The following is a 12,409-nucleotide window of genomic DNA, read 5'->3' on the forward strand; positions in this document are numbered from 1 at the left end:
CAGCTCACCACATTAAAAGTTATAGTTTTGGTTAACTTTTGTTTTTTTTTTCCTTTTGGCCATAAATTTCTGAAGCTTGTGTTTCATTCCATTTGCTATTATCAACCTCTGCACGCCACCTTGTGTGTCAAATAGTTCATTCGTTAATGGTTTTTTCCTGTAGGGATGTCAATCGCATTGCCCCTTACCAATTTTAAACTAATTGTTTGAGGGCGCTATTTCTTACATTGTACTTGTCGCATTAGAGTTCACTGGAGCTGTTGACAAACATATTCAACCCCTTAAGCCACACGTATGTACTGCCGTATATTCATTTTAGAGCTGTAGCAAACCGTATGTATTCGTTACTGAGTAACGGGTGCGGCATCTAGTAACGAGTAACGAAACGTTACACACGAATGCATTTCGTTACTCGCATCTTTCGTATGTTTCACGCATGCACGCGCGTATTCGTTACAAAGAACGATGTTTGTTTATTAATAAAAGTATAATTTGGAAATTCGTCGTCCAAGTTTTTTACTGTTTATTAAAGGTATTGTGTGTGTAGACAAGTTTTAGATTCGAACAGAAACAACGTAAGAAAGTATTTTTTACAAATTATAACTATGTATGTTTTTGTTTTTTATAATCACGTATTTTCACGTTTTATGTTCTTATCTTAAAAGATATATTATAATAAAGCCGCTCTAATGAGAGTTAATTGTTTCTTGGTTAACAAAAGCTGTTAATTATCAAATATTTTTAATTGTTTATATTCGATTTATTTTTATTTACGCGACGTCATACTGTACGCGTACGAAATACGACTCGATTCGATGCTGTTACATAACATAGCATGTGCCATGTCATGCGGTATCAGAAGTAACGAGTAACGATACGAAAGTAACGAGTACTAATTGTTATAGTAACGAATACATACGGGTACACATTTTTTCGTTACTTTTACACCTCTAATTCATTTGTAATGTGTTAATATTTTCTATTGTAGACTAAACATGAACTGTTACACTTTTTAGTTTGGTCACTAACCTCATTTTTTGTACCTGGTCTACTTTCAGTACTGTATTTTATATTTTGGTAATGGTCCCTAGCATACTTCATGCCATGTTGTGACTTTTCCTTTTGCAAGGTTTGCTATCAGCAAGAACACATATTTAAATAACTTTATTGCTTGGTATTTACAAGAAGTCCCTTTTGTTGAATATACTTTATATAGTGGTGCATGAATACTCGAAATTGAGTCGAGTTGAGTTTTAAGTACTCCACTTGAACCTAATTTTAAAGCTAGAAAAAATCAAGTGGTTCACTGTTTGCTTTAGGGAAATAAAACATCAGAAAACATTATACAAACCTGGAGTAACCTAGAATATAACATTTCGTAATTGAAAAGCTCGTAAAACTTATATCAATAGGAAACGTGATTATTTCATGCAGAATTGATTAAAAAGGTATTTTTTACAATTTAAGTACTTAAGCATGCGACACATTCTCCCACCGTTTCATTATTATTGATGTAGATAATTAAGTATTTAATTTGCTAGCTGATTTGACATAAACTCGTACTTTATTCATGATTTTCATTTTTGTTTGGATGTATTTGCAGTCATTTATTAATTTTGTTTACATTAACCTATACTACAAACACAAAAAATAAAAACACAACTGATCATTAAAATGGTCTTTGAATACCTTTTTCTACATAAATATTATTTATACAGTAAGTCACTAAAAAGAAATAAACCTACAAAATGGAAGTCTATTTTACAGTCCGCCAAGCTGAACATAATAATGGCGCACTTGAAGTAAAAAAAAAAATAATGAAAAAAACGTGACAAGTGTCTCTGGAAAAACTGCCAGCAAATACGCTCGCTCTTACTCTTTCTACTATTAGTAAGATTATGCCACACTATAAATAACTTACTAACATACTAATTAACCTCCCATGTGTAAATGTTAAGATATATCAACAAAATAAAGACTTCACAATATTGGGGTTGAAATCTAACTATGTGCAAGTTTCAAGTCAATTGCTTCAGGCAATTTGTAATTTAAATAAATTTTTTTGCAAACAGGGGACGGACAGAAAAAAATTAACGTTAGTCTTTGCTAAAGTATCTTATCTTCAAACAGGAAAAATATTTAATATGCTAACTAGTTTAGAGCAACAGTTGGGCAAAAAGGAAAATGTAGAAAAACTTTGACGTAGGAACTTAAAAAGAGGAATAGGAAAGTGGTCACAGGAACTCAACTTTATAAATAAAAATCAAACTATCTTAATACTCAATGTAAATAAAACAATAAATAAGTGCTTAGGTAAGTAACTATCTCCACTAAGGTGGGGATAGTGTGTGATCGTCACATGTCTAAGTTGAAATGATATTTAAAAACCTTGAAATATAAACTTAAAATTTTTTTTTAACAAAGCAATCTCTAAAACCATTAAATAAAATATTTGTTAATTTTTAAATGAATTTTGATCGTTAAAGAGTCGGGGCACCGCTAAGTAAACAAAATTGGGTGTTAAAACTACTGAACTTAAAAAACAGAATAAGTATGTAACAAAACAATAAACCAAAATAGTCAAGTAGATGTCAATCCAAAAAGCTAAGCCCACGTCTGCAAACCAGTAATTAACTTACTCTGATAAAAGGTAATATCTATTTAGTCAACATTATAATTCATAAATAGAATATAATAGTTTCATACATACCAACATAAGTACTTGGTTTAGAAGTAATATATCAGAGCTACGGCCAAGCACTGAGCAAGGTGCGTGGTGCGGATGCTACGCCACCAACCTGAATGCAGGCCGATGCTTGAGAGATGTCATTTGACTGTTGTGTCCCATTAAAAACTTAGGCTTAGATTTTTGGATTGACACCTGCAAGTGATTTATTATTGTTATTTTGTTAACTTAGCATTTCCCCGATGCCTTAAATACATATTTGCAAATTAATAAACCTATTTATTTTTTACTTTTTTTTTTTAAAGATATTTTGTTGTTTTGAGGGTTCTACAAACTATCAATTAAATTTTATACAACATGATAAACAAAATATTCCTTGAAAATTTTTGGTATGAGAAAACACTATCAAATGACCTATGTTATTAGTTACTGAATGTTACATGTGAAAAATAAACACAAATACCTGATTGACTGAAACAAATTAGATACCTTAGCAAATATACTAATTTTTATTGACCTACCTCATCAATAAAAGGTATGAGAACAACAGCTTCCCATTCCTGTCTCTTTCCATTCAAGTCTGTTTTAAATTCTTTAGGATAATATTCAATTATGGGCGAATTTGAATCGACCATTAAATGATGATACGGCTCTGGAAGCAAATTCTTGCTGAAAGAAAAAACTATTTTAAAATATGTACAAAAATAAAGCTAAGCAAAATATTAATTCTGGTATACTCCAATAACTTTCTGTACATGTTCTAAAAGGTAAAGGCCAATGTAATATTACAAACAGGAGAAATTGGTTTAGTTGACTGTCAAATGCAAGTGTAATCGACTGAGGCTTGCAACCAAGGGCTCAATGCAGGTTATCTGCACTTAGGTTTATGTTGGGTAGAGCTTCAAATCTCCAAATTTAAGATTAAAGTGGGCAGGAAGTAAATACGGTCAAACCTCAATCATACAAACCTGAAGGGACCAACACCTTGTTACTTTGCAAATAACAAGGTTTGTATTAACAAACTATTACACAATTTATCAGAATTTTTATATAAAATCTAAATTAAACTGAAATACAGTTGAAAATATTTCTCTCTTTAGTACATGCATAACACACTTAAAAAATAGAATATTTTCCAAGAAAACTTGCACAATTTTATACAACACCAAATGTACTTTTTTTTTTTGGTATTTTAATACACAATAATAGATGGCTACACCTGTGGCTAAAAATATATTTTCTTCTGTACTATACTTTTTAAAAGGATTTAAGACAGAATTATAATGCAAATGTTAAAAAACTATCTACAAAACGACATACCATACTTTTAAAAATATACCATTTATAAGAATTTTTCCCCAGTATTATTTTAGTTTATAATTTACATTGATTCTTTACATTATTGTCATATTTGCATTAACCATCTTCTACTACATGTTATTATTACCCTTGGAACAAGAAAACTGTATTACATAATAACCAAACTTTTGTATTAAGCACATTAGCTAGCACTACAACTCCTATGTAATTTGTAGGGACTGTGAAAACACTTTGTATTATGAGAGTTTTGTATTAACAGGGTTTTAATTAATGAGCTTTTACTGCAGTCAGGCTTCAAGATCAAAATCCAGAATAGACTTAGGCTTCCAAACTTGTTATCAAAGTCTTGGCAAGAGTTTCCAGTTAATCTCAATGAACATGTATTAGTTTTTCCTTCTATAATACACCAGTGAAGCATGTGAATATACTGGTACTAGCACAAACAAAAATAATGCTGGCCTTTGCATTGGATTTTTTAACAAACTCCCTGTTCTCTTGCAGCTGCTGCTCTTCCTTAGGTTTTTCTTTTCCACAACTAAAAACTAGTTTGTGATAGCATCCTACAATTCAATCAAAGTTAGCAACCTCGATAGAACATGCCTAACATAGTTATGTTTAGGAATCAATAGGTCATATTAAAACTATGAATAATACTTGCATTGCAAAGCCCATACATCAAAAATGTCAACAGCAAATACTAGATCTTCTGTATATTCTCCAGGTTTTTTAGGTTTTTTAGCTAAGCCACTGTGAATGCATTATGAAGTGTGTGAATGCTGCCAAGTACCAATATAACCAAGGGATATCGTGCAGATGAATACTAACTTTTCACTAACAAAACAAGCTGCTTTTTTTTATTTACATTAAAACTGTAACTTCATTACATAAGCATTTTTGACGTGAATACATCTACTAAAACGGGATTCTAGTTAGAAAAGTGGAGTGCAACAAAAAAAAAGTAGATTTTGAAACGATATAGTAAATAAACCAAGGTTAGTATATTCAAGTTGTGAATTATATAGGTAGGATGACATGAACTATTTTTATATATTTACAGTTCACTACGAGTAACAGGTAAGTTTCTCGAAATTTAGATTCCGGTGACTCATATACTTTCATATGCAGATATTAGACACACAGGTTTACAAATTTGTATCAATTAAAATTCCTATTGTGCAGAAAATAGTAAACTATTAAAATCATATGTCAAATGTTGAAAAAATGTTTACGATGTAACCACTATGAGAAAAAATGACGAAGATAGTGGAAAAACTTACAACATCAAGACATAAGGCAAATTTTTATTGTCGAATAAAAATAAGAAGAATGAACAGCTTGTGAAGATTCAAACAATGTGCCATTCAGTGGTCCGAATGGACCAAACTCTGCAGACGGAGGAAGAAAGATAAGATGGCGGACGTTGCACGGCCTAGTTTTTAAATTCCCAATAACACAAAGTATTCACATTTAGAACTTGCCGCCATATCTCAACACAGCCTACACCACATTTTGATGAGGTTGTGCATTGTTGTCTAGAGCAGAAATTATTTTTATCACCAAATATTTCACCTACAGCAGAATAAATTAGAAATGTTACAAGATGGTGTTTTATGAACTGCTGTTTATTTTCAGACAAATGCTTCACAGTGACTAGCAGAATACTAAAAAAATGTGTGTCAGCCTGCATACCTACCTCCCTTCCCAAACCTTTCACCAACCAAAATATCCTGGACCAAATAGGGACTTAGCACAACTGTAATAATATGCCTGAAATTATTAGCACTGCAGAAATACACCACTGCAAACAATACTTAGAAAACATCAACTATTCATCTTCAAGATGCTGATTGGTAATACAAAACAATGTCGTTCACGAACCATTGAAGTTCTGCAGTCGCTGCTCTGTCTTGTACACTACGAAGAAGCTTACCACTGTTCTGAACTGAAGCTTCATTAGAGACATTGTTCGAACAAGAAGGCCAAAAAGACACATATTATAGTTGACTTAAGGGCAACTTCAGCAGATATTCTAGTGTAGAACAAACCCAGCTTGCTGATCAATTACTTGATACGCTTATAGTTACATAGCAAACTACACAAACCACTTCACTGTCATTCTTTTTTATTTGCTATTTAATTTTTTACCCATTAACATCTCTTCTAACCATTCACTGTATATGAAAATGACACTTCCTCCTGTTGATTAATGTTAGACATTTTAGCACAAAAATACAGCATTAAACAGTTTAAAAATTACATTACAAGACCACTTTGGATACCGGTTTATTGAAAATAGAAAAAAGCGCAATACACATACAAGTTGTGTACAATAATGCTAATGGGTTACAGCATAAAACAGTTTTCTACTAAAAACGTGTACAAATTCAGTCAGTGGTATATTCAAGCAAGCCTTTGTTGTGTGTTTTGGTATTCCTGTGTAGAAACTATTATTATTTTTGCATATTTGTTGGTGTGTATTTGAAAATAATAGTGTGTGTGCTGCAGAGACAATGTATTCCAAATAAAGATACTGAAACCATCAGTATCCAAATGTAACACAAAGTTTTTTTTGTAAGCTCGTGTTCCACAGTAAACTGTGTTTTTTCCAGGTTGTTTTATTTTAACATTAAAATAATGTCGACACACCTTTAGCATATCAACAACATAAACTCAGTATCAAGTTAACTTTAACTATGAAACAACACACATACTAAATAATAAATTAAAATTAGAATAAAATGTAAGTTTTCTTACCTGGCAGATGGTAGAACCGCAAGAAGTTGCTCAAATGGAAGAAATGGTTTGCCCATTTCAAAGTCCAGCTTCAGATTCGTGAAATTCTTAATGTCAGAAATGTATGGGGCATAGTTGTGAGGGTAAAACCAAGACCATGAGCACACACCATTATAATAATAGTTCAAATTCCACTGTATAGCTCGTATGAAACCTTCTGCTTGTAGCCTCAATACCTCACTGCAAGTGGAAATACACTACATTAGTTAAGGTATCAACACACTTCAGATAATAATTATCATCTGAAATTTCGCAAGCTCTATAAACTACAGCCCAATATACTAAGGGTTCAGGTATTATATTGTTGAGATTCTCTTTAACACGAGAATCCCAACAAGTGATGAGTGAATATGTTTTCAGCACAGGTAATAGTTATCTTGTGAGCACCCTTCACCTTCCAGCATCACAGCCTGCTCAGGCAAAAGGAGGTTGGAAAATGTTTACATGCTAACACTGCAAACTCCTCAAGTTCACCCCTTGTGACTGCCTTGTTTTCAAGCCTTAGCTGGCTTTATTATAAGTGTGGTAGAGTCATAACAAATAAACTCATCTCTTTCTGCATGTAGTCAATCCCAAATACCCTATTTCACTGCATAAAAAAAAACTAGATTCAGTAGTGAATACATTTTACAGGTAAAATATTTTTCAGGAAAGAACCAAATCACCACACTAGCTCTAGTTTCCAAATGAAATACTTTTTATTTCCATTAAAATTAATTTTGCCAACCTACATTATGGTTTTCCAATACTTAATTACTTCAAATGTGCAAAAATTGATGAAGGATATAAAAAAATATATATTTTAATGTGTAATTATGATCTGCATCTTAAAATTTATTTATTATTTATTTATTTATTTATTTATTAAATTTGTGACATGCACACCAACAGCCGAAGCTTTGGAGGTGTGCACAGAACAAGTAATAAAAACACGACACATACAAACGAATAAATACAACATAAACAGGATAATAAAAGACGACACATACAAGCGAAATAAATACAACATACACAGGATAATAAAAGACGATACAATAACAAACAAAACAAAACAAAACAAAACAGCAACAGAGATAATCTTAACTAAATGATCTAGAATGGGAAGAATAAGCAGGATTATAAAATTACTCAAAATATTAGGGTAATCATAAAAATTAAAGTTTAAAGTTTTTAATAAAATTTTCATATTTATTGAAATTTGAGATAAGTCTGTAAATTAAATCATTATTATTGTGTAAGGAACATAATAGGGATCGAAGGCGGCTTTTGAACTGCGGGACTCGAATACCAGAGTTATCAAGTAAGTATAAGCAATTAATTTTTGAACTATAGCACTTAAACACAAACAGGGCATCCAGATGGATGCGACGATTTGAAAGAGATTCTAATTTGGGTAATTGATGGTGTCTAGAACTAATTATTTTGAAAAATTTATTTTGTATGGATTCAATTTTGTCACTATCGGTGGTGTTAATACTGTTCCAGATAACTGAGCAATATTCGAGTTTACTTCTGACTAAGGACAAATAAAGAGTAAGAATGGATTCAATATTAGATGCATAGTAAGTTATATAATTTATTAAATATAAGGTTCTACGGGAAAAGGATACTAAAGAATTAACATGTTGATGAAAGAATAGTTTGGAGTCAAGAATAACACCAAGATCTTTTATACTAAGAGATTTGGAAATTTTTGAGTTGTCAAGAAAATAATCATATTTAACTGGATGAATTTTCCTTGTGAAAGAAATAATTTTTGTTTTATCTTTGTTAAGTGAAACTAAATTCATTTTACACCAATTATCAATTTCAGTAATATCAGATTGAAGAAGCAGACAGTCATTTAAGGAGGAAATTTCTCTGGATATTTTAAGATCGTCAGCAAACAGAAAACCAGTAGTATGATGAAGAACTTTAAAAATATCATTGATATAAATATTGAATAGTAAGGGAGATAAAGTACCCCCTTGAGGCACACCAGAAGTAGCATGATATAAAGTAGAAGTTTTTTTATTAAGTGAAACAAAGAAAGATCTATCTTTAAGGTAACTAGTAAACCAGGTTATATAATTATTACAGAGACCGAAGTTAGAAAGCTTAGCTAGTAAAATGGAGTGATTGACAGTATCAAAGGCTTTAGCCAGATCAAAATAACATGCATCAACCTGCCCCCTTGTTGTAACTTTATTGTATATAGGATTAATAAATGAGAGAAGATTAGTAGAAGTTGTCATACTATTTCTAAAGCCATGCTGATTAGGAGCTAATCTGTTGTTTATTGGGAAGTTAATATGTTTAAATATTATTTTTTCAAAGATTTTAGTAAAGCCATTTAATAATGATAATTTAAGAGAAGTATTAAAGTCTTATTTTCTAATAGACTTATATTAATTCTCAAAATATTAAGATGAAAAACTTCAAAAAATTATCACCTATTCACATTTCATTTTGGTTCTTATTACCGGTGGCCACTCTTTTGGAATAAGCAGATTCAAGGTTTTTTCAAAGGATTTTAAAGGTTTTTCTAAGATATTTCTTCATGTGTTACTGTGTTAATAAATATACAGCTGTTGGTTGCATCAGAGCTAATAAAAAACCATAAACCACTGAATGTTAAGCAGGAACAAGTTTATATTAGAAGCAATAAAAAGTATTCATTTAAGACTTCTGTGATAATTTTTTTTTCTGAAAATAATTTATAAGCTCTTGTAACTATATAAACTACGAGAAAATCTACAGAAATTTTTTATGAAAAGACAACATTGGTTTAAATAATACATAAAACCATAATGTCACAATTAAAATTACAAAAGCTGCCACAGGTAAAAACCATTAACACATTAAAATAATAATTATTAGCAAAAACCATGAAATTTTCACTGTTATTTTTATTAGTTGAAGAAAATAAAATTTGAGATGTAAAAGTACCACCCTACTTGTTCATTCTAATTTTTTTTATACACTATCACAAAATCATTTTAATGCTGGCTGTAGAACAAATAAAACTAAAAATTAATTAATATGGTAAAATTTTAATGAAAATACATAACATTCTTTTCCTAGGATAGAGCTTAAATACCCACATGGCAAATAATGTGGTTGTGGCTTCTGTTTATTATTACTGACGATGAAAATCTTCAGATGTAAAAGTAAGAAAGAAAGACGAGAGAAGAAAGGAAAGAAATTGAGATGTGACTTACTCCCCCTCCAACTAATCAACAATAAAACAAAGTATCAACAAGATAACCTGAGCAGTTAAGGCCAGCTGCTCAACTAAATATTAAATCACTCCCCCTCCCTCCCGCGAAAACCAAGGAGGGCCGGACAACACACGAGTTTAACGTAAAAATAAATTCATTTCCCTCTAAATTAAATTAAATTAAACTCAGGCCATTTGTAGTCACCAAGCTTTGCAGCGAATTTTCAAAGAAGGTTACTTCACAATCCCCATCAAAACTTATTACTTATAGGCACAAAACAGGAGGTTAGGGGCCGCATTCAGCGGCCTGGGACTCCTCGCGGGCCTCGCGGGTTGGATGCCAAGTTCGGGTACTCTGCCCCTGGGTCCGCTACTGGCGATGATATCCCTGTAGTCAGTCAGCAATGGCTGCTTGGGTTTGCTTCATTAAGCAATTAATCTGAGCAGATCTGACATTCCTCACATCCCATGCGGAGGTATGCCAATAAACAGAGCTCAAAAATGTTATAAGTGACACAGACTGTCCTCTTAACTAGAGCGACAACAGACAACCTCGGCTCCCTCCCAGAAGTTAGTCTAACGCAATGTGGCAGACATAAAAACAACAAAACATGTTAAATTTACAGTGCACCTACATGACTTTACCTCCCCAAATCAGGGTGCTGACAAAAACACCATATTTAGCAGTGTCACAAAAAATTCAAGAACTTGAAATTTAAGGAAGTGGCTATAAGAACTAGCAAGTAAAAAAAGAAATAAACTCTAACTATAAACTTATTGTGACGTAAATTATGTAAATATTATGTACGCTGTACATTAACATACAATATTTAAGTTGGTGCATTTAAGATGATGGTGCATTGTAAATTGCTTCACCTTAAAGAAAATGCAAAACCAAGCTTTCTGTAAAAATACAAACACAAGCTTAAAAACTCAACTGAATGTGTACCAAAACAGATATCTTACCTTGTATGGCTATATGGGTATAAAATTACATTTATTACATTTACAAATCTGGATGCAATACCTTGCAAAAGGCTGAAAAGTCCCTGGTGCAAAAATGGTAGCAACGGTGCATTTGACTGAAATTCAATCAAAAAAGGTTCAAGCTATAATGCTACCGACAGCAAAAACTCAAAGTTTGGCTAGTAAAAGTTGTTTTGCCACGAAGGTCGGAATGTTGCCTGGCACAGCCATGCTCGCGACGCACGCTACTAGTGCGGAGCTATGGTTATCTATGGATGAGAGGTTTGTTTACGTTTGACTTGGCACGAGGCAAACAATATTGTTGATTGAATATTTTAATCAGTATGGATGGCCAAATAGATAAAAAGAAACGCAAGCAGTTTACTTTGAAGTAAAAAGTGGAAATTTTAAAACAAGGGTAAATATGTAATTGGGCGGTATTTCCGAAAAAAAAAAAATGTTAAAAATACGAATATACAGTAAGTCCTCTATTTACATCATACCGATTTACGTTGTTTCGGATTAACGTTGCTAATGTTTGAGTACTCATGTTTCAATTTAAGTTGTCCCCGATTCACAATAACGTCGTTTACAATGACCGTAAATCTTTATTTTAACCAAAACACCGTATATAATTCGTTTATAATTATTTGTTTCCTTCGGTAGATAATTTATGCTATGTAGCGTAAGCTACACGTTCACCGCCTTATCTTATCATACATCTGAGGGACGCTTCCTGCTCTCCGCTGCTCTCCGCGCGGTGATGCAATACTACCAGCCCGCTCGCTCGGCCATCCACGTATCTCGCACGTAGAAGTGTTATCTACTTCCCGCAACGACATAGCACCCCTTTTCGTCCAACTCCTTGGCACTTCAGTCGCTATGATATCATTGAGTTGGCCGGAGTTTTAAACGTGCCGTTGTTAACTTTATCGTGATTAAATGTGTTTGTAGTAGGCCTACAGTATCAGCTCACTGCAATTTATGATTTTTTCTTCATAAGATGTCTTCCAAACGACTAAATTTATCTTCAAACGTAATTTCAAAAAATTAGAACAGAACACATGTTTCATTAGCCACGAAAATGGAAGTTTTGAGACGTTTCGATTCGGGCGAGAGGGCTGTTGAGATTAGTTATATTACGTACAGTATGTACTATATATCTGTTTTATATTTCAATCAATAAAGGTAATAAAGCAGCTGGTTAAATAATCATTCTATAAAGCTGAGAAGTACTAGTTGGACTTGTTTCCCACGCTGTCGGTTGTCATTTGCTGATAAAATTGCCCGTTGTCACGTCTGTATGCCAGCGCTTCCGGCCGACCTTGGGCCGTGGTCGGCCGGTGGCATGAAACATGGCTCATTTTGCGTCGTTTATATTTACGTCGCGGTTTTCAGGAACGTAACCCCGACGTAAACCGAGGACTTACTGTACTTTTATTCTA

General features: G+C 32.6%; 1 protein-coding gene across 3 annotated transcripts in view; it reads right to left on the bottom strand.

Annotated features, from left to right (window-relative positions):
* LOC134531598 (5'-3' exoribonuclease 1) overlaps nt 1–12,409 on the bottom strand; it is a 373,786-nt gene that overhangs the window by 248,553 nt on the left and 112,824 nt on the right. For all 3 annotated transcript variants that reach the window (XM_063367328.1, XM_063367329.1, XM_063367330.1), the window contains exons 11-12: nt 6,761–6,979; nt 3,208–3,355 (exon numbers count right to left, since the gene is read on the bottom strand). In XM_063367328.1, the coding sequence (XP_063223398.1) occupies nt 3,208–3,355; nt 6,761–6,979 (367 nt within the window). The remainder of the gene's footprint in view (nt 1–3,207; nt 3,356–6,760; nt 6,980–12,409) is intronic.

Source organism: Bacillus rossius, chromosome 5, assembly GCF_032445375.1.
Source record: "Bacillus rossius redtenbacheri isolate Brsri chromosome 5, Brsri_v3, whole genome shotgun sequence".
Taxonomy (NCBI): domain Eukaryota; kingdom Metazoa; phylum Arthropoda; class Insecta; order Phasmatodea; family Bacillidae; genus Bacillus; species Bacillus rossius.